The sequence below is a fragment of the Talaromyces marneffei genome, chromosome 1, assembly GCF_009556855.1.
Source record: "Talaromyces marneffei chromosome 1, complete sequence".
NCBI lineage: Eukaryota > Fungi > Ascomycota > Eurotiomycetes > Eurotiales > Trichocomaceae > Talaromyces > Talaromyces marneffei.
In genome coordinates this window covers 1,260,113-1,281,386 of record NC_072348.1, presented here as the reverse complement: position 1 = coordinate 1,281,386, position 21,274 = coordinate 1,260,113, and the positions used below count along the sequence as shown (strand labels likewise).

Here is a 21,274-nt window from a genome sequence, read left to right as displayed (position 1 = left end):
TCGCGATCACATCTACCGTTCTCCATACAAACTAAGCGCACCTGAGGTGGTGGTCATCGATGGATCATTTTTTCGCCCCTTCTGCGTTAGGTACATGATTGAGCTTTCAGGTTCGAAGCCACTAACGCTGCTTACACATGACCAGCTAAGGTAGTGGTCGCATATTGCGATATTTTAAGTAAATGATAATAACGAGAAGAATATATACTCAGATAACTAAGAAATGTATCCAACGAGAAAGATGGAGATGTCAATTTCGAAATGTATGCCTCCTGCACAAGCTAGCGTTCAAGACAAGGAATCACGTGGCGAAGCTGAATCCACTGTTCAATAGACTGCTTGACGCAACAAAGCTGAAGCCATGGAAAGGATCAGCGTCGCCCACGCTGTTGGAAGGCTCGGCAGAAAGCCCGACATTCTTCAGCATATAGTCAATATGTACATCGTCCGTTAAAGCAGGGCTCAAAGCCAAACCAGTGAAGTCGGTAGAGAAGTTCTCTGCGAGAGCAGGATCAGTAATGAGAGGTTGGATCGGTGCCTCCAACTCGCGTCGAGCAAGCGCTTTCCAGTCGATCTTGCGGAAGAAACGATGTTTCTTGATGGTGTCCAAGTCCTTTGGCATATGATATCCCAATCGCTTGTGCGGCTCTTTACGAAGTAATCGGATGAGCAAGTCTTTCGCATCGGGTCCAAGATAATAGGGCAATGACAGCTTCTGTTTGACGATCTTTTCCTGGATTTTCGCATGATTGTTCGCTTTGAAAGGTGGTGATCCGGTCAACAAGTCATATCCCAAAGCTCCCAGAGACCACCAGTCACAGGCCTTGCCGTAGGGCTTGCCCAGAATAACTTCAGGAGCCATGTACTCAATCGTGCCTAGGGACGAGTTGCAACGATCGTCATCGTTGACTGCGACTTTGCTCAAGCCGAAATCTGTAAGTAGCAAATGACCTTCGGAGTCCAAGAGACAATTCTCTGGTTTCAAATCTCGGTACACAACACCAACGGTCTGGTGCAGATGTTCAAGAGCAAGAACCATTTCGGCCATGTAGAAAGCCGCAGTGTCTTCGCTGAACATACGTTCCGCTGCAAGATGAGTGAACAACTCGCCGCCTTGAGCATACTCAAGGATGAGGTACAGCTTCTCATGATCCTGAAAGGCGTAAAAGAGCTTAACCACGAAAGGGTGACGATTGACACTTTCAAGGATCATGCGTTCTGTCTTGGTCTGTTCCACTAACTTTCTGTGCACGGTGATGGAAGCCTTACGGAATTGCTTCTGGGCATATAGGCGTCCAGTTGGCTTGTGGCGTACCAACAGAACTGTTCCGAAAGTACCCTTTCCGAGACACATCAGTTGTTCAAAGTCGCGACTAGTCATTTTCCTGCACAAGTCATTCTGTGGAGTGTTGCAGACACTGCTAGACAGCTGCTCTTCCGCCGCAGCTTCCTCACTAACAAAATCATGCTCAAGAGGTACCTCATAACTGGTCATGACTTCAGTCCGGTCGCTATCAGAGGACACACTAGCGTTGCTTGAAATGACAGAGTCTCCCGAGCGAGGAACTCTCTCGGATAGACTTAGTGCGTCGAGTTGCAGTTTCAATGTGCTGATTCCACTTGGCATGTTGGTAGGAGGGACAGCATTGAGTTGCGGCGACATAACCCGGGATCCAGCAGTAGACATGTCAGAGTCCTCATCACCGGAAGCCATAGGAGTGAAACCTCGGACTGTGGACAGTGCCGGATTACCACGTCCAACTTCAACTTCGGCTCGCTTCCCTTTCTTCTTTCTACGGCTCACTGCCTTCTCGTGAAGCTGTAACACTTGAGCTCCTGCAGTAGGAAGGTTCGTACGGCTCGGTGCGGGGATGTCATTGGCTTGCGCATGTCCAAGACCGTGCGATGCGTTACTCGTGACTCCTTCCTTTTCCGGCTCAATGTCCATCTGGGAACTAAACACATCGCCTACTGACAAATCTTCCATTGTACAGTTGGGCACAGGGCGTTCGTTCAACTGTTCCATTTGATCCGCCAAACGCTGAGCGGAAGACGGCCGGTAGGTTGTGTCGAACATTTCGAATGATTGGAATAGGCTCGCTCGGGCAGATCGAGTACAACAAGCAATCGAAGGTTAACGTAGGGCAGACGTGCCAATGTCACCAAACAAAGGTGGTTTTCAAAATTCAGGTTTTGATGATGTTATGCAGCTGGCATGTTGTTCCTAAGTCCTAGGCAACCATAGGCGTCGTAAGTATGAAAGCTTGAGACAACCCTATTAACGTCCGCCCTAGTTCAGGACGGACCCTGCACCCCTAGCCAAAGCACGTCGCGGACAGAGGCGCCGGACCACAGCAACGATGCGGTTCGAGGGTCCTCAAAAGAATCGATGCGGATTGAAGCCGGCGAGTAGCAAGCCGAAGTAAACAGAGAGTCCCACGGAGTCACGGTGAAAACATCGGACACAGTAGGAAAAGCGGAAATTGACGATGTAGTTGCAGAGATGCAGCCCATAGAGAATTTGAGTGATACCGAGGTGGTTGATAAGATTCTTGATCGCCTGACAGACGGTAAACCGGAAGTCGAATAGTTGTGTGGTGTTAAAAAGTCCGGAGAAAGAAGTGAGAGGCTTTTAAAGGGCCAAAGTGAAAGTGAAACCGGCAAAAAGACGACGGGCTTGGCGCCAGCGCTAAGCCCCGATGCGGCAATCGACAGCTTCACGTGTAAATGTCATAGGTCAAGCAGTACGGAGTACAGACATGGATACTCTTCATTATTATGTTAGGTTTTGGCTATGTAAAGACTACAGCCCTCCCCGAGCTTTTAAAAAGTCCTGCTCTGCAAAAAAGGCTTTCGACCTGGTGACTTGCACCCCCGCTCTCTCCACAAATGCCAGAGCACTCGGCTTCTCCACCAAGACGGTGACGGAATCATTGCCAAAGTCCATCGTAGCTGTGCGAGCGATGAAAGTAGCAAGGGCTTCCACCGTTTGGTAGGACGTGTTTTCCACTCTCTATATGACGCGTGCCTGCAGTCAGCTTCCGTTTGGTTCACTTGATACTCAGATCGTAGCTTGTACAAACTCACCTCGGCTATGGTTCGGACCATCTCTTGATATGTATTCAAAAATGTTGAAGCCCATGCAACCTCTCCAGATCCCCTAAAATCTAGCGTGATGATCACAGCCTGCTTCTCAATCCTTTCATGGGAGTTGACACCAAGGATGCAATGACAGCGAATACCCTCGACACGGAACTCTTGTTCCACGATTGCAACCTGCCTGCTGCTTTCCACGACGTTTTCCAACGAAGCACTATCATCAGCATATACCCAGGTTTGCACAGTACGGAAAGACAACCCTCCCTCTGCGCGCAAATGAGCATTAGGCAAGTGTAGCAAAACTTCGCATTCGCCAAACATATCATTCAGAACTTCTGGAGATGTAGCACTTTGGAAGTTTTTGGGCACTGAAGCGGAGACACCACTTAATCGCCGACTAGCCTGACTTGCGCGTCTCCGGCTTGGAGATTCCGGGTAAGCTTGGATATGATCCATTCTTCGCACTCCGGCGATAGTCTCGTCTAGCAAGCCCAGACCACAACTTGCGATCAAGCCAGCAATGACCCGCACATCATTACTGAGAGTGACCTCTGCTGCTTGAGACAAGCGACCACCATCTTGCGGTTTTACAGAATCACGAACCGCGGTCTCGATGCGGCGGTAAAGCTTGCCGTAGTCTAGAGAAAGTGAGACATCGTCCGCATTGGCAGCAGCAACAGCGGATGAATATGAGAGCTTCACAGCGGCGGTACATGGCTGGGATTTGCCAGGGCGATGCCATGGATCAGGCGCTGCTGGGAAATGCAGATTGATATTGCGAAGAGAGACATAGTCCACGATACTCGGGCGAGTAGCTGGTCTCAAATTGGCGATGTCAGCCATTTCGGCCCGAGATGTATCGCCGAAGCTGTAACTTGTACCAGTAGCTGGCGGATCGAATTCCTACCAAAACCTGAACCTAACGGGCAGGTAGAGGGAAGGCTTTGATATTTTTGATCAAGAAAGTATGGATATGCAGGATCGTGGATAGGCGATGTTGCTGAAGCTAAGGAGAGGTTGTTGAGTGAGTGCTCTTAAACTTTTCGGGTCGCTGTCCCGCATTCTCATCAGCCCACCATTTACATCATCATCATCATCATCATCATCACGATACGAACACTAAACATACCGTGAAATGGCAATCATAATAGTCAATGATGTTGATTCTTGGATCTTCGAAATGAGTTGAACGCAGTGCAATATTTCTCGATAGAATGCTCAACCCTTTGGATTTGTTTTGGTTCTGGCTTGATAATTTCTCGTCGATCTCCGAATTTATTTTTTGTTTGTTTGATAAGGAGCTTATCGCGCCTTGCTGTATCTGGACTAGCGCCGGATATCTAAAAGGCTTCAAAAATATGAAGAACTCGGCATCAACATTGTATCCTGCTCAACACAGGTCTAGGATGTTGCTTTTTTCTCACTTGACCTGACAGATTGTACTCAACAATAATCTGGAAATGTTTGCAGAATTCAGCACGGGAAGAGTGAGAAGCGTACATAACTCTTGAAAGGAAAGGTTCATCTGGTCATCATGGTTTCCGAGGTCATTGAGGTCGATGGGATAGCGAGATTATTGTCCGGCTGGATATGGCTTGGGCTCTGGCAAATTTTTCAACGGAAATGAGATGTATTTTCTTATCAAGAATCACATACAATGTTAGCAGACCCACATACATGTAGGCCGGCTTGCATGCATGCATTCCAAGGTTGTCATGTCATGGCACCAGGAATATAAGTTGGCCCCTGTGTACTCCAGTTCAGTGCCAGTATACTTTCTCAATTGAATTTCATTCACGCTTTCTAAGAAGTTCAAAATCGCCAACAAACCAAGGCAAATATATCATTCAAGACACCATGGCGAGCAAGGTCCTAGCCACTGTTGATCCCATCCGAAATGAGTCTACACTACTCATACCCAAGCCCCCGATTCTTGAACGGTCTTACAACCAGTGCGCAGAAGAACACCATGACTGGGAAGAGGAACGGTTCTCCGACAAACGCCTTGTTCTTGCCGAATTCGTTCTACTTCTCAAAGGAAGCACGCCAGTCGTTGTAGCATACACGTTACAAAACAGCTTGCAGACCATATCCGTCTTGATTGTTGGACGGTCCTCACCGGAAAACCTGGCGACGGCTGCTTTCTCGTACATGTTTGCCATGTGCACAGCATGGTTGATTGCTCTTGGAGGCACTACGGCACTTGATACTCTAGCATCTTCATCGTTTACTGGAAGTACTAACAAGCATGATCTCGGGATTTTACTTCAGCGTGGATTCTTCGTCCTCGGGTTATTCTATGTTCCTGTTGCTGTTCTCTGGGCGCTATCGGAACCTTTGTTTCTTTTCCTCGGCCAAGATCCGAATCTATCCAGGGATAGTGCCAGGTTTCTGACTTGCCTTATCCCGGGAGGCTTGGGGTATATCTATTTCGAATCTATGAAAAAGTACCTGCAGGCTCAAGGTAAAAATGCACTCCTCAATCCCAAATTCTATTCTTATCACTCACGATATATAGGTATCATGCGGCCAGGAACGTACGTCCTCCTAATCACCTCGCCGGTCAATGCAGCTCTCAACTATCTCTTTTGCTACACTTTAGGCATCGGCCTTCTCGGCGCACCGATCGCTACAAGTATATCATACTGGCTGTCATTTTCTCTTCTCGTGTTATATACCCGCTTCATAGCTGGATCGGAGTGTTGGGGAGGATGGTCACACACAGCATTCGATAATATAGGCACATTTGCTCGTCTAGCTTTCTTGGGCATCATCCACGTCGGCACTGAATGGTGGGCTTTTGAGATTGTTGCACTGGCTGCGGGTCGTCTGGGTACAATCTCGCTTGCTGCCCAGAGTGTAATCATGACTGCCGACCAAGTCATGAATACGATCCCCTTCGGTGTGGGCGTCGCTGCATCTACAAGGGTTGGCAATCTTCTCGGCGCTAGGAATGCTCACGGTGCAGCACGCGCGGCTCATACTGCCGCAGTCCTTAGTATTCTGCTCGGCGGAGTAGTCTTGACTGTGCTAATGGTTACACGAAACTCATTCGGGCGAATCTTCAACAACGATGATCACGTAGTGCGTCTGACCGCGGAGGTTCTTCCCTACGTGGCACTGTTCCAAATTGCAGATGGTCTAAACGGCAGTTGTGGGGGCAGTCTACGAGGTATGGGCCGTCAGCATATCGGTGCACTTGTCAACTTGATTAGTTATTATGGTGGCGCGTTGCCACTAGGTATTTGGCTAGCCTTTCATGGCTGGGGTTTGAGGGGGTTGTGGGTTGGCCAGTGTATTGCGTTATACTTGGTTGGAGCCCTGGAATGGATCATTGTTTATCTGAGTAATTGGGACAAAGAGGTTAATAATGCGTTCAAAAGGATGGACGTGCAGACTCGGCTTGAAGATGGTGATGTTGATACGTCGGTTGTGTGATGGCTAGTATAGTCTCTACTGGTTGATAGTTTTCATAACAGTTGATAATTACCAACCAATAGTGAGATATGTAGATGACAACCGCTCCTGCCTCAGGTTTTGCATGCTAGTACTTCCATTTTTTGTCTAGCCGGGTTCATAAACTTCGCAATATAGCATCCTAGAAGGGAAATCTGACGCAAGTCCAACGGCAACAGATCTCCACTTAAACAAACTTCATGGCAACTGGCTCATAGATGTGTTGATACTCCTTCTCCGCCTATCTATCTCACAAAGATTATATAGCAGCATGATGATGATGAAGTTATCCCTTCTCCCCCGACCTTCCTAATCCTTCAATGAGCTTCAATCCCCCTAGATAAGATGATGTGTCGGGATCGCACGGCTCGTTAATTGACTTCATGAACAACTCACCACGCTAATACTCAAGAAGAACATGCATACATGTACGTACATTGTAGATAGTCTCGTATTACTGCCATTGACCAACCAAATGTTCTGCAGTGGGTAAGATGTCGGTTTCGGCTCTATCAGACATTGGTTAGTGATGTAGTTCAAATCAAAGTTGGCAATAGCTATCTAACGAGTGAAATCGGTACCCCGCAGATAGGGAAAAGCAGCCAATTTGACGGTGTTGATTGACGTAGAGAAAACCTGTCTATCTCTCCTTGTCAGTCCAGCCGTTACCCCTAATTCGGTAGGTCGATGGAGATGCATATAGAATGGATTGACTCTCTAAGCTCTGTTGTCCTATTCGTGATTACTGGCAATAGATTGGAATAACGGGAATCTTAGATTTGCTCACTGTCATTGATGGAGTCTGTCTGCTTTTCCTCACTACTCTGCTGCATACGCATAGAAAGCTCAGAGGGACAAAGATAACAATCAGTCTCTATCATAAGATAAATTCCTCCTCTTTTTTTATATCTTAGTTTCTGTATCTACTTAGTTAAGAGGTAAACATCATGTACGCAGTGCTATTGACTGTCGTGGCCCTTTCTGCCACTGCCTTTGCGCATGGAAATCATGCCCAGAGCCCAATTACTGGTCCCCACAAGCAATTATGGTACAACACTCTGCCCGGTGATGGAGGTACTCAGGTATGTACTGGAAGATACACATGACGTTAATGTCATCATGGCGACTGTTTGAGACTTGAAGGCTTACAGCTCGTTACTTAGGCTGACTCCGTCTTCTCTGGAATCTCAACATTTGGGCGCCTTCCGTTCTTCCCATGTTTGGCAAGTGAAGACGAGAAATATGATATTGCTTTCCTCGGTTTGCACCCTGCTCTACCAATTGCTGGATATTGATTGTTGATGCTTTATACCACATAGGCGCTCCATTTGATACAGGAACTTCCTACAGGCCAGGTGCGAGGTTCGGTCCCAGTGGTATCAGACAAGGTTCCCGCCGTCTCAATCTTTAGTACGACTTTCACACAATCTCTGCCTTTTCCAGACTGACAGTCAATGATCACACAGTGGAGGATACAATGTCCCATTAGAAGCCAACCCATTTTCAAGCAATATCAAAGTTCTCGATTGCGGAGACATCCCTGTTACTTCGTACGTTTGGACCCATGATTTTCTTCAATACTAGATCGGAAGCTTATATACGCGGTCTAAAATAGATACGACAATACATGGGCTCTCCGTCAAATTGAAGAAGGACACAACAGCGTCATGATGCGCAGACCCTTTACCGATGCCGACAAACAGGGGCTATCCAAGGCTGGAAAGACGCTTCCGCGTGTGATTACGCTAGGTGGCGATCATACTATTACTCTTCCATTACTGCGTAGCATCAATAGGGCATATGGACCGGTAACTGTCATTCATTTTGACAGCCATCTGTAAGGAGCATTGTGACCCGCGTGCATTTCACTGGGTTTAGCTGACGCTGTCAGGGATACATGGAAACCAAAGGTCTTTGGCGGCGCTCCTTCGGAGACTGCTAGCATCAATCATGGAACATACTTTTATCATGCGGCCATGGAAGGTCTACTGAGGAATGATACGAACATTCATGCTGGTATCCGCACAACGCTTTCTGGGCCGTCTGATTATGATAATGATGGATACGTTGGCTTTGAGATTGTCGAGGCCAGGGAGATTGATACCATTGGTACATCGATCCTTGTGCCTTCGGTTTTCGATCAATGAATAATACCTATATTAACGTTCTATGACAGGCACCGATGGAATCATCAAGCGTATCCGTGATCGTGTCGGCACCGTCAACCCTGTTTACCTGTCCATCGACATTGATACTCTCGATCCTGCTTGTAAGAGACTTTGTTACCTTTACTCTACCACTGTATCAAAACTGACCGAGAATGAATCGAAGTTGCCCCCGCTACCGGCACCCCCGAAACAGGTGGTTGGACAACCCGTGAACTCCGCACGATCGTCCGCGGTCTTGATGGACTTAACTTTGTCGGTGCTGATATCGTTGAGGTTGCTCCAGCGTATGATACTAATGCCGAGCTGACCACTATGTCTGTGCATCGCATTGCCTCTCAAATTTGTACTACTTTGCTGACTGAATGATAGGGCTGCCGCTGACGTTCTCTATGAAGTGTTGACGATTATGGTTAAGAAGGGACCGTTGAGTTTGTCGGGCCGTGAGGAGCTATGAACAATTAAATAAACTTACTATAAACGACATCTTGTCAATTGGGCTGACGAGTTTGTTTGACGTTACGTAGGTGTTTGATGCAGGTACTCGATTGCTACGTTACTACGTATAATTATAGAGTTAGGGCTAGGGCTAGGGCTTGACAATTTTAACTGACCTGCCAAATTAGGAATTATTCTTATCTATGATTTCATCCAGCCAGATCACCATAAACGCAATACTTTCAATTTTGAAGCAAGTAGAATAAACACTTAATTATGTCAAATGATTGATAAAAGACTAAGACAAAAATCGCAGGCGGTGCAGGGGTTCTGTTGGCTGCATAGGTTGCAGGCAAGGCTGCGATAAGGATTTCTGCAGCCACTGAGGTCGTGCAACGACGCTGCTTATCAGCTTCCACAGGTTTGAGCACATAACTAAAAGCAAATAACAATTCAGTAGAGGACGAATCAGAAATTGATGATTGGGACTGATATACACCCCCATGTCATATTGTAGCCAATGTGTACGTCAAATAGTGTTTCTCAACATTGCATGACCCCCAATATCGGAAAGAAAAGCAATTCTTCTTCCTTTCATGATAGCTAGGATAGAATAAGTAATAAGCCCACGGCAGCGTAGATATTTCTATCAAGTCCTTCTCGCCGTTAATTACCTGATAAGATAACTGTATAACTAACTGTCTGGATTGCAGGTTACAGCATTGAATCTGTACATACCAGATATCTCTGCACTATAGTTCAATGTTCTTGCTATGGAAGCCAATATATCTTCGGATCAGAAGGAGCGCCAGTCTGAAGGCTTACATCCCGAAATAGAACCCTCAGACCTTGACCATGAGGTCGTGGTAGTCGACGACGATGGCACCGCTGTGAACGCATCCGGTTGGAAGGACCAGCTAGACCGGCAATATGGACTACTTAGTCTATGCGGTATTGCTTTGACAGTGGATAATGCGTGGGTTGCCTTGGGCAGTTCCATATCAGTCTCCATCGGTAAGAATGTCGTCTTCTTTTCCCTATCGAGAAAGATATTAATCCATGTTCTGGATAGCAAATGGCGGACCTCCTGGCCTTATTTTCAGCCTTATCGTCGCCGGTGCATATTACTCGTTCATTGGTCTTAACTTAGCAGAGGTATTGACAACTCCGAGGCCTGAACTCGATGAATACAAGCTAACATCTGGCTCCAGTTTGCGTCGGCCATCCCCTCCGCAGGCGGCGTCTACCACTGGGCCACAGTCACAGGCGGACCACGCTGGGGCAGAATTTTGGGGTTCTACGCAGGCTGGATCAATTTCTTCGGGTGGATGTTCGACCTTGCATCCCTGGTGCAAATCACCGCAAACATCACCATCCAGATGTACGCCACCTACCACCCGGACTACATCCAGCAGCCGTGGCATACCTACATCACCTATCTATTAGTCCTCTGGATAAGTACATTTATTGTCATCTTTGCGAATAGGCTATTACCCTACTCGCAATACGCGGGCATGTTCTTCGTCATTGTCGGGGGAGTGGTGACTATTATCGTACTAGCTGCTATGCCCAAGACTCACGCTACCTCACATTTTGTCTGGGGTTCCTTTGGCGAGAACAACCTAACAGGATGGACGGGAGGTGTTGCGTTTCTCTGCGGAGTACTCAACGGAGCTTTCACTATTGGGACACCTGATGCTATCACTCATATGGCTGAGGAACTTCCTCGTCCTAAGAAAGATTTACCGAAGGCTATTGGACTGCAGATTGGCTTGGGTTTTCTTTGTATGCTTCCCTTTGCTGTTACAACCATGTAAAGAGACTGACTGAGATAGACGCATTCTGCTTTGCGATTGCTCTCTGCTACTCGATTACTGACCTGGATGCCCTTCTATCAGGAGTCAACAGTTATCCTCTGGCTACCATCTACGCGCAGGCTACTGGAAACAATTCCGGAGCTACCTTTGGCCTGCTGTTTATCATGTTTTGTTCGTCGGTCCTGTGTACCATCGGCACTGTACTAACCGTAAGCTCCATCCGCCCCCCCTGATACTACCTCTAGGCTTCCTTTCTGATATATACATACTCAGAACTCGCGCATATACTGGTCCCTTGCACGCGACAACGCCGTTCCACTATCCTCTCTATTTGGCAAGGTCAATGAAAGGCTCAGCTGCCCTATCTACGCAACCCTGCTATGCGGTAAGCCCCCGTCTTTTTGCATTCAAAGAAGGAAACTCACTGAGATAGTAATCTTTGCAACCGGCCTCGGTGCAATCCCCCTCGGCAGCAGCACCGCCTTCATCGATCTAACGGGCTCCTTCATCATTCTCACCACAGTATCCTACGCAATTCCCATCGTCGCAAATATGTTGACGGGTCAGAAATATCTTCCCAAAGGACCGTTTCAACTTGGCGGGGGCGCTACGAGTTTATTTGTGAGATGGGGAGCTGTTGTGTTGATCATGTTTTTTAACGTTTTCTATTGTTTCCGTGAGTGCTTCCCATTCCAGACCCTACCTCCAGTTATATCTCTGACCATAAGGCTGATTGGGGTTTGGGTTTAGCATATTCAATCCCTACTACCAGCGCCGCTATGAATTACAATAGTGTGATTCTGGTAGGCGTTGTAGCATTGACGAGTATTTGGTGGTTGGTCCATGGGATCAGGAATTATGCTGGGCCACGGTTGACTCATTTGTATATACATGAGGGGATTGAGCAGGTTAGTCAAGTAGCTGCAATGCCTGTGCAGTCGAAATCGGAAGAGAAGACTGTTTCCAGCGAGTCATAACTGGTGGCTGGCAGCTGTGTATATCCCATGTTGGCAGGTATTAGGGCTAAGGTCAGGGTTTCATCTTCGAGCAAGCGGTCAGCACCACCTAGTAAATCCATACAGCGCAAACTACTTTGTATATATCAGGGAGAAGAGATAAAGAAGTCCATTCAAGAGCAATATCCACGAAAGGAAAGAAAACCCAGTAGAATAATCATTACACAGAAATGAACCCCCCAAATTACTAAAATTCATCCGAGCACCGTTTGATCTTCTCATTAGAATTTTGAAATCGGCCGTTTGCATTTGCATTTTTACACGCAGTACTCATCTTGCCATCGTTTTTGTATATTTCCAATGCATGCATGACTTGATATGTGCAATGCCCAAAGAGCATCATGTCAGGGGATGAGGAAATAGTATGACCGAATTGGCGTTGCGTCAGTATCAACGAGTCCAGAGCCCTTACTTCTTGCCATAGCAATCAAGTGATCATAGTATATCGGATTATTATTCATTATCCGTCTCTTGATGCCATCGATCTCCGTTCGTTCGTAAAAAATCGATCATATGCGAGCTTCCAGCTCAAGTCCATTCTTGCAATTTCCGAAACAGAACACACGGCAAAAGTGATCCAACACCTTAATTCGGACGGCCGAGCAAGCTCTAGAAGAGTGATTCCTCGCAAGTTACCAGTACGGGCGTCGTTCGTACGCTCCATAATCACCTCGCGGCGGGCTTCGTGGACGTCCGTATGGCCTTCCTGCAAAGTAGGGATCGTCATAGTGCCGAGGGGGAGGTGGAGGTGGTGGTGCGTAAGGGTCATCGTATGGGCGTCGCGGTGGAGGGTAATCCTCCATGCGTGGCCGTGGCGGACTACGCCTTCCATAGCCATCCCGCTCGTAATAATCCCGTCGCATGGCTTGTGGGGAGCGTTCGCGATAGTGTGGTCGGGGACTGTAACCACGTGGAGGCCCTCGTCTATCATATTCATCTGTGGGAGGGTATCCTCGACGTGGAGGCGAGCGGGATCGGTAAGGGTCGCGATATGGGGGTCTCTCCTCTGCGGGTTGGACCTGGAAGGAATGAGCAGGTTGACAAATACAAACCAGGAGGAAAAAAACATACATCAGCGACACAAGTCACTTGAGAGCCTTTTAATTCCCTTCCATCGAGCTTCTCAACGGCTGTTTTGAGATCGGCGTGGGATTCAAATTCGACGAAACTTGAAACTCGACGTCAGCTTTTGATTTATCCATTCGTAAGACAAATGTTTTGGTTTACCCTCTACCGTCGCGCTCACGAGTAGTTTCAGAATATACCACATCTAGTCCGGATTGACGAGCGAAATCTTTGAGATCCTAGTGCTATGTGTCAGGTTTGTGTCCACCAAACGAAAGCTCAAATGTGAATGCTGTTCTCAAGTCTCTGGGTTCGAGCTATCAACTGATAGCAGGTTATACTGCAAAGTTGACAGCGTGATGGAAGTCCAGTCTGCGGTGCAAGGATCGTAGCTTACCTGCCAGCTTGTCTCAGTAGGAAGACCTGATACTTGCATACGGAAAACTGTACGGCGAGGCCTGGGCGCACTAGGACGATCTGAAGGGCCATTGAATGTCTCCTTATGGCGGGGCCCACGCGCAAACTGAACAGTCAGACGTTCTCCCTTGAAGTCGCTACCATCTGCAGGTGTATCCATCAGTCAATAAACAAAGCTTCGTGGATTATGAAAGTCTGGCGATAGAAGAGACATACGGAAGGCTATTGGAAGATGTTGTTAGCTTGTGCTCCATTTCAAAGTTCAGAAAAGACATACCTGGGACAACGTCCCGAGCATCCATCGCATCTTCATATTCAATGAAACCAAATCCGTTCATCAACTTGATCTCCGTGATTTTGCCGGTGCCATGGGACCCGAAATAGTCTTCGATATCCTTTTTAGTCACTGAAGGGAGTCCAGCGCCAGGAAGGCGCCATAAAACGTCAGCACGTGGTGGCCTAACGTAACGATCCAGGGAAAACAAGCGAAACCACCCAAAAGCTCCATGGAAGGGAACTTAAGTATTCGTCTCCGACCATGGTTCCTTCAAGCCGGCCGATACAGCTCCGATTTTTTCTTTTCTTTCCCTTCCTGCTATCCGTAGGGCAACCAACAAGAGAAGAACGGTGTAGGGATTGAAGCGTCCAAGAAAGCTTTGAAAGAGAACGGCGTGTTGAACACGGGGGGAAGAATCCGTCACGAAAATGGCGGAATTTCAGGATGAATTGGTAAAGACCTGCGTACCATTGCGGGGAAGATTCCCAAGATAGAGCCGTGTGGATGAAACCTCACTCATGGCTGACTGGAATGTAGAGAGCTTATCGAGACCTTGGAGAATGGCCGGAGAGTGGACAACGGCGGCAGCAAGGGACCGTTTTGACGGACTCTTTTAGTAGAGTTCTCGGGACCGTTTGAGACCAGAATGGCGAAAGGGGTAAGCAAGTATGACAGCGAACAGAGAGACGTCGAGGCGGTGAATTGGCAATGATGTGGATGTCGCAGTCGGTGGCCCACAGCCTCAGTACCAGAAGTAGCGGAGAGTGTCCTAGAGCTTTAGTACCTTGCACTCACCTCGGCGCTAAGGAATTTAAGTACTGGAAGGAAATAGAAACAGCCCCGATCAGCTTTCTGATTACTTCAATTGTGTAGAAATGTACGATGGAACGAGAAGGGGGAGAGTAGAGAGAAGAGAGGAAGATGGGAGGTGAGAAGGTGGGTGACTGAGGGAGCTTCCCTTCTCCTCTCTGCCGATCCACGTGGCCCCGCTCAGACTGGACGCTTGGCCTGTATCACACTGCAGCCCAGCCTACAGCGAGGCGCCCAGATGTTTGTTGTTGAAGAATCATGAAGGGGAAAGCGCCTTGCAGCCTCATTACAATGAGTTCATCCAGAAGCTTACATTGAATGGCAGATGGAGTACCTGTCACCAATTCATTCCATGGTACAGCTTCCTGCCCCCGTGGGGTGCGAAGACATCCCACGCGATCATTGATTGGCTGCGGTGTGATTTAGCTACATCCCTTATTGGATGTCTATATTTTCTCGTTTGGATGATATCTCTCAGAGGGTAAGAGGGAAAAATGATGGATTTATTCATAGATGGGCAGGTGGTAGGTAGTTTATACTGCAGCTTCTCTAAACACTCTGATGGAGACAAATATGTGCATACAACTTCGCTTATTCTACATGAGGTCGCCCCATGAAAAATACTTTGAACATGACAAGTTATGGCTTTTATCACGTCATGAAGTATTTGGGTCCCTCGCCTCCTTGGGGAGTCTGCCAGTTGATGTCTTGGGTCGGAACTTTGATATCGCAAGTCTTGCAATGGATACAGCTGTATTTGGTTAGAACATCAGGATCAGATCAAATTTGTATTGGATAGGCACTTACTTTTGCGCATTGATTTGGAAGCGAACACCCAGCTCTTTGGAAGGATCTTCGAGGTATTCATAAACACCGGCAGGGCAGAATCGAGTTTCAACTCCGCGGTACTTGGGCCATGAAGCTGCGGTATGCGCATCCCAATCCTTGACTTGAAGATGAACAGGTTGGTCCTCCTCATGATTAGTACCAGTACGGCTGACACTAGTCATAATATCAAAACTGATCACACCGTCGGGCTTGGAATATTCGATTTTGTTGCATTGCGAGGCCAACTTCGTTGCTCCAGAATCCGTGCCATGATGTTTCAATGTCCAGGGAGCCTTGCCGCGGAGAATAAAGGCTTCAAGACCCGAGTATAGGATTCCACCAACCAAGCCAGCAGTGCTGAATGCAGGTCGCATATTCCGAACCTCCTTGAGCTCTTTCCAGATCCAAGATTCACGCAAAGTCTTCTCGTAGTCGTACAAGAAAACACTACCATCATTGCTTCCTTGGAGAGCAGAGTATGCAGCTTCTGCTGCGAGCATACCGGATTTGATGGCGGTGTGAGTTCCCTTAATTTTTGGAACATTCAAGAAACCAGCAGTATCTCCAATCAAGGCACCTCCAGGGAAAGCAACTTTCGGAATGGATTGGAAACCACCCTCATTCAAGGCTCGTGCACCATACGAGATGCATTTACCACCTTCCAAAACGTCCTTAAACAGAGGGTGATGCTTCAATTTCTGGAACTCTTGGTATGGCGAAAGCCAAGGATTAGGGTAATCGAGTCCGACAACCAGTCCAATACTGACAAGATTGTCGCCAAAGTGATACATCCATGCTCCTCCGTAGGTGTCTGACGGCAACGGGTAACCCATCGAGTGAACAATCTCACCGGGTTTGAACTTTTCCGGTTGAATCTCCCAAACTTCTTTGATGCCCAGACCGTACGTTTGTGGTTCGCTATCCCGGCGAAGATTGTATTTCTTGATAACCTGCTTTGTCAAGCTACCGTGGCAGCCTTCAGCCAACAATGTTACTCGCGCATTGAACTCCATTCCTCTCTCAAAGTTTTCTCCAGGCTTTCCGTCTCGGCCAATACCCAAATCATTAGTGGCAACGCCGCGCACAGAACCGTCGGGCTTGTACAGCACTTCGCTCGCAGCGAAGCCGGGGTAGACTTCAACACCTAGTTCTTCTGCCCGTTCTCCTAGCCATTTTGTCAATTCACTCAGACTAACGATGTAGTTTCCATGGTTGTTCATTTGAGGCGGTGCGGGAATCGGGATGGACATTGTCTTGGTCAAAAAGCGCATCTTATCATTCTTAGCGGGTGTGACATTTTCGAATCGTGACGGGTTATTTTCATCAAGCCAGTCTGGAAGTAATTCATTCAAAGCGGTGGGTTGTAAGACGTTTCCTGATACTATATGAGCTCCTATTTCGCTTGCCTTTTCCAGAAGAACGACCCGGAATTCTTCGTTTCCCGCTTCATTGGCGAGTTGCTTTAACCGAATAGCTGACGCGAGACCTGCGGGACCTATTTATGAAAACACTGTTGGCAATCCTGACCATATCTATACGAAGAGAGTAAAACTCACCTCCTCCGACAATACAGACGTCGACCTCATCTGACTCTCTTTCGACCTGGGTAGGGTCGAGATCTTCCTCCGCATTACGCCTCCTAACCGACCGTGAAAAGGCTCGGCTCTGTTCAGGCTGTAAGCGGGCGTTAAATTGGTTGGCGACATTGCAATATTGTCGTCTGTTGTTTGGTGTAAGCGGGGACAAACGGTGTGCGGAATTGACGGCAGAAATCGAAGTCCGTGATGATGGCCAAGTCCGGCATGAAGATTGAATTTCGCGCTTCAGTAGAAGGCGCGCAGCCTCTTTGGAAGCCATGACCGGCGATTGAGTATTTCACACCAGTAATATGATTGATTATAGTACGACGTCTAACAGAGAACGTATAGTTATAGTCTACGAAAAGACTTGTGAATCATTGACCGGTTTCGGCGACGGTTCCATCACCGAAGCTTAACCGAGGCCAATCAGATAGCCGCTGACTAACCCCAACCCACCAATCATATTCAGGCCGAATGCAATCAATATCCTCCGCTTCTACCCGCCATATCGTCATGGTCTGGTGAGTCAACAACTTCCTGAGCCTCGATACGAATATCCTCGAGATAGGAGTGTGTATGGATGTGCAACAATAGAGGAGTTATCGTATTGTGCTCCGAGTCTGTTAGTGCTCACATAGTAACAGGCAGCCATTACACAGAGATTACTCTGGGACTGATCGACATGTGATTCTTGCTCTATCACAATAATGGGGTAGCATGATGGCTGGCATCAAGAGTGGTAGATGATCTATATGAATTTACTCCATACGTTGTTAAAAATACTGAACCAGGCGTCTACAGAATGTGGCAGTGTCTGGGAATGCTGCAGCCTGCAAGTGGTGCTGTCAGTGGTGTGTCAGCCATCAGGGTGGTGAGACTCGAAAAGTCTCGTAGCCTTGCTGGTCAAATAGCGCCAAGCATAGCGCGAGACTGAGGGTATGCTCATCTATGATGTGACATTCCGACAGACGAAAGGCTTTTATCAATAACAACGATCCGACAACAAAGAACCGAATGCGACAACATTCACAAGTGCTATTGATTAAATCCGATGCATGTCGATTCATGTCGAGATGAACAATAGAATCGCATAAATCGATAATACGTATGTCAGTTAATGATTGATCACCTGGAGACGCGCCGACGCTGGCCCAGATTGCGACGCGTCTGGCCTTGGCGTGTCTGGTGCCCACCTCCTTTTTTTTGGGCACAACCCGTGTTCGCTCGGGTCGAGATAAGAAACTGTCCAGTGAATACTTGTCCTCTTTTCAGATAAAAAAAAACAAGACAAAATAAAGTAGGAAATGAACGGCAAACCAAGATATCTCTACTTATGGTAAATATAAAGCGAATGTCGATGCATCACAAAGGAATATTGTATGTAGACACAGCAGGCAAAGGAAGAGAAGAGGAGGGAAGAAAAGAAAGGGAGGATGGCGGCTGGAAAGACTTTTTTGTTCCCTTTACACCGGCTAAAGCGGCGACATGTTAGAGGTTAGTTCTGGGGACAATGGAGAGGCACTGCCTGCAAGCGGTGATTGGATTGTTGATAAAGGAAGGCGGTGGATCCGTCGATTATGGCAATGGGCAGCCAATCAGACAATTGCCTGGGACTCGCGGAAAATGAGTGTCTGACAATACGCCGCTGTACCAGGCTTGGTAGGGGGCTAGTGGGGCAATGAGCAACGCGTGCGGGCGATGGTTGGCTGGAGAGCCTGCACTAAGTCTCGAGACTCTTGACAGTGGTGGGCCCGGTACAGCCAATAGCGGCAGGCATATGTCTTAGACGCCACTAGGAGAAGCATCGCCCATGGACGCGGATAGCCTGGCTCGAGCGAAAGCGGACAGATCCAGCGCTGCTTTTAGCGCCACCATGGGCCAGCCTCCCCTGACGACAGCCCGCACTCGCGCGTATATAAAGAGCCTGCCTCCCACTCCCGCCCGTCTCGATGAAATCTTACTCTAGGTCTTGGCACCGCGCGGAAAACGCCAGTACGTCACCTTCTTCCCTCACCACCACCTCGTCAGCACTACCAGCACCGCCAACTACTCCACCATCACTCTCTTGAAGACCTGTGCTTGTATCTCTCCACATTCCGACTTCCAACCTCACAGCAGTGCGCTTTTCTTGCCGCTCTGTGTCGTGTGTCGGTCGCTTAATCGGGAAGAAGATCTCATCCTTCTTAGACCTCACCATCCATCGATTGCTGTGATCGCTTCGTCGACTCATCGCATCGACTCTTGCTTCTCTCTCTTCCTATTACCAGATAGATTTTGAAACCAAAAAAGGAGAAGAAAAGGAAAAAAAGAAAATCAATCAAAAATTCATCCTTCGCACATCTAATTTCGTCGTCGGCTTGTTTTGTTGCCTTTGATCCCATCCCGACCGTCGTCGTCAAGTCCAATCCAAATATTCAGTCACCTGACTTTGGACGGATTGCTCCTACCTCGCGGTCTTCCTATTATCCCTCATCTCATTTCCAAAGCCATTGCTGCATCACTTCAGTATCTGTAGGGGAGGCATTTAGTTGTTCATCTCCCACAAAGGCAAGGTATGTCAACATTTTATGTCGCATTCACCTTGCCATGTCATGTCATGTCATGTCATGGAACCTCGTTGACTGACTATTTAAAATGGCCTCATTTCAGGCTACCCTCATCGCAATCACCACCGAATATTGGCACGTGCGACTGTGATTCATTGAAATCCTCATCATGGATTCACTCACAACTCATCCTTCGAACGCTCAGCAGGCAAAAGCCTTCACTTCACCAGCATCGCTTTCCTTCCCCGGAGGTGCCGGAGACTTGACTCCACCTTCTTCAGAGAAGGAAGGCAACTTGGCTGGGTTGAATGGTCAGCAGCAGGGAGCAAATGCCAACGGCAATGGGGTGACACCCGCGACTCCAGCTGCGACTCCTGGTGCGAATAATGTGGGGAGTGGCATTGTGCCTACTTTGCAGTGAGTATACACTTTGCTGTCTTTTCTGGTCCACCAGAAAGCTGAACAAGACCTTTTTCTTGCTTTAAGAAACATAGTGGCCACTGTCAACCTTGACTGTCGTTTGGATCTGAAAACCATTGCACTCCATGCTCGAAATGCGGAATATAACCCAAAGGTACTACAAACTTGAAGTGTCTTAGGTTATAACTTTTTTACTAAACTGGCATTTCTTGTCTAGCGTTTCGCTGCCGTCATCATGCGTATTCGTGAACCCAAAACTACTGCTCTCATCTTCGCCTCGGGCAAGATGGTCGTTACTGGTGCCAAGTCGGAAGATGACTCTAAGCTTGCTTCCCGCAAATACGCTCGTATTATCCAGAAGCTCGGTTTCAACGCCAAGTTCACGGACTTCAAGATCCAGAACATCGTCGGCTCGTGTGATATCAAATTCCCCATTCGCTTGGAAGGACTTGCTTCGCGCCATCATAACTTCAGCTCTTACGAGCCTGAGCTTTTCCCTGGTCTCATCTATCGTATGATGAAGCCTAAGATCGTCCTTTTGATCTTCGTCAGTGGCAAAATCGTCCTCACCGGTGCTAAAGTCCGCGAAGAGATATACCAAGCTTTCGAGCTGATCTACCCTGTGCTTTCTGGTATGTCATTTTATACAAGCTTGTCGGTCATAGCCATACTAACGATCAATTAGACTTCCGCAAAACATAAGGGTTGGTCACTTGGTGAGATTGCTGCTTTTGTGGTGATCTTTACACCAGTTTCAAACTCATGTATTAACATTTTTGTTCTCCTAATTAGAGTTGACCGGGATGTGTTATTCGTCGTTCGTCAACTGACCGTTCGATCGAATTACTCTTCCACACCCGCGCTCGGACTCGCCCTATCACGATTGGTTGATGTTTAGCATTTTAACGGCGTTCTAGCGATTCGATTCACTCTTCGGGTTTTCTTTTTCCTTTTCTCTTCAAAAGAATCCATTCCAAACTGTTATATTAGAGGGTTGCATAACCGCAGACTGTTTTTCCATCTTCTTGATATGGGCGGTACCTCCTGCGCTGGTCGATTCAGTGCCTGCCTGTTCATGTTTACCCCCCTTTTTTACTAATCATCACTTCGGTTGCAGTCTCATCACTTTACTTTTGTATCGTTGATGGGGGGGGTGTGACAGATTGTTATGATAATGGTGCCTCTTTCGAGGTCACTACCTTAGCAAGGCATTGTCACTACAATATCCAAAGAGTACGTATCTAGTACTAGCTGGAGAATTGCAAAAAATTTGCAAAATGTGCATCCATCATTCTACTCATAGTAAACAGTAGTAGTAGTAACCACTCTTAACTAATGCT

The 21,274-nt window shown here is 47.6% G+C and overlaps 8 protein-coding genes across 8 annotated transcripts; 4 read left to right on the top strand and 4 right to left on the bottom strand.

Annotated features, from left to right (window-relative positions):
• Positions 1-301: 301 nt before the first annotated feature.
• On the bottom strand, positions 302-2,077 carry EYB26_000470 (uncharacterized protein; the record flags this gene model as incomplete). The annotated part of the gene is made up of 2 exons (XM_054259786.1): positions 651-756; positions 810-2,077. 2 exons carry the CDS (start codon positions 2,075-2,077, stop codon positions 651-653), a joined length of 1,374 nt encoding a protein of 457 aa, XP_054115761.1.
• Positions 2,078-2,803: 726 nt separating this feature from the next.
• On the bottom strand, positions 2,804-3,942 carry EYB26_000469 (uncharacterized protein; the record flags this gene model as incomplete). Its single annotated transcript, XM_054259785.1, has 2 exons — positions 2,804-3,013; positions 3,088-3,942. 2 exons carry the CDS (start codon positions 3,940-3,942, stop codon positions 2,804-2,806), a joined length of 1,065 nt encoding a protein of 354 aa, XP_054115760.1.
• Positions 3,943-4,956: 1,014 nt separating this feature from the next.
• Positions 4,957-6,537, top strand: EYB26_000468 (uncharacterized protein; the record flags this gene model as incomplete). Its single annotated transcript, XM_054259784.1, has 2 exons — positions 4,957-5,563; positions 5,618-6,537. 2 exons carry the CDS (start codon positions 4,957-4,959, stop codon positions 6,535-6,537), a joined length of 1,527 nt encoding a protein of 508 aa, XP_054115759.1.
• A 965-nt stretch (positions 6,538-7,502) lies between these two features.
• On the top strand, positions 7,503-9,177 carry EYB26_000467 (uncharacterized protein; the record flags this gene model as incomplete). The annotated part of the gene is made up of 9 exons (XM_054259783.1): positions 7,503-7,637; positions 7,719-7,815; positions 7,875-7,965; positions 8,022-8,105; positions 8,171-8,392; positions 8,447-8,664; positions 8,732-8,824; positions 8,887-9,037; positions 9,093-9,177. The coding sequence occupies 9 exons, from the start codon at positions 7,503-7,505 to the stop codon at positions 9,175-9,177; spliced, it is 1,176 nt and encodes a 391-aa protein (XP_054115758.1).
• Positions 9,178-9,931: 754 nt separating this feature from the next.
• EYB26_000466 (uncharacterized protein) lies at positions 9,932-11,952 on the top strand (the record flags this gene model as incomplete). Its single annotated transcript, XM_054259782.1, has 7 exons — positions 9,932-10,172; positions 10,231-10,313; positions 10,370-10,943; positions 10,994-11,184; positions 11,249-11,360; positions 11,409-11,651; positions 11,726-11,952. 7 exons carry the CDS (start codon positions 9,932-9,934, stop codon positions 11,950-11,952), a joined length of 1,671 nt encoding a protein of 556 aa, XP_054115757.1.
• A 671-nt stretch (positions 11,953-12,623) lies between these two features.
• On the bottom strand, positions 12,624-14,270 carry EYB26_000465 (uncharacterized protein; the record flags this gene model as incomplete). Its single annotated transcript, XM_054259781.1, has 7 exons — positions 12,624-13,010; positions 13,063-13,159; positions 13,219-13,295; positions 13,454-13,617; positions 13,690-13,695; positions 13,751-13,879; positions 14,219-14,270. The coding sequence occupies 7 exons, from the start codon at positions 14,268-14,270 to the stop codon at positions 12,624-12,626; spliced, it is 912 nt and encodes a 303-aa protein (XP_054115756.1).
• A 941-nt stretch (positions 14,271-15,211) lies between these two features.
• EYB26_000464 (uncharacterized protein) lies at positions 15,212-17,245 on the bottom strand (the record flags this gene model as incomplete). Its single annotated transcript, XM_054259780.1, has 3 exons — positions 15,212-15,311; positions 15,368-16,883; positions 16,945-17,245. The coding sequence occupies 3 exons, from the start codon at positions 17,243-17,245 to the stop codon at positions 15,212-15,214; spliced, it is 1,917 nt and encodes a 638-aa protein (XP_054115755.1).
• Positions 17,246-19,683: 2,438 nt separating this feature from the next.
• On the top strand, positions 19,684-20,636 carry EYB26_000463 (uncharacterized protein; the record flags this gene model as incomplete). The annotated part of the gene is made up of 4 exons (XM_054259779.1): positions 19,684-19,931; positions 20,001-20,088; positions 20,152-20,566; positions 20,620-20,636. 4 exons carry the CDS (start codon positions 19,684-19,686, stop codon positions 20,634-20,636), a joined length of 768 nt encoding a protein of 255 aa, XP_054115754.1.
• Positions 20,637-21,274: the final 638 nt, after the last annotated feature.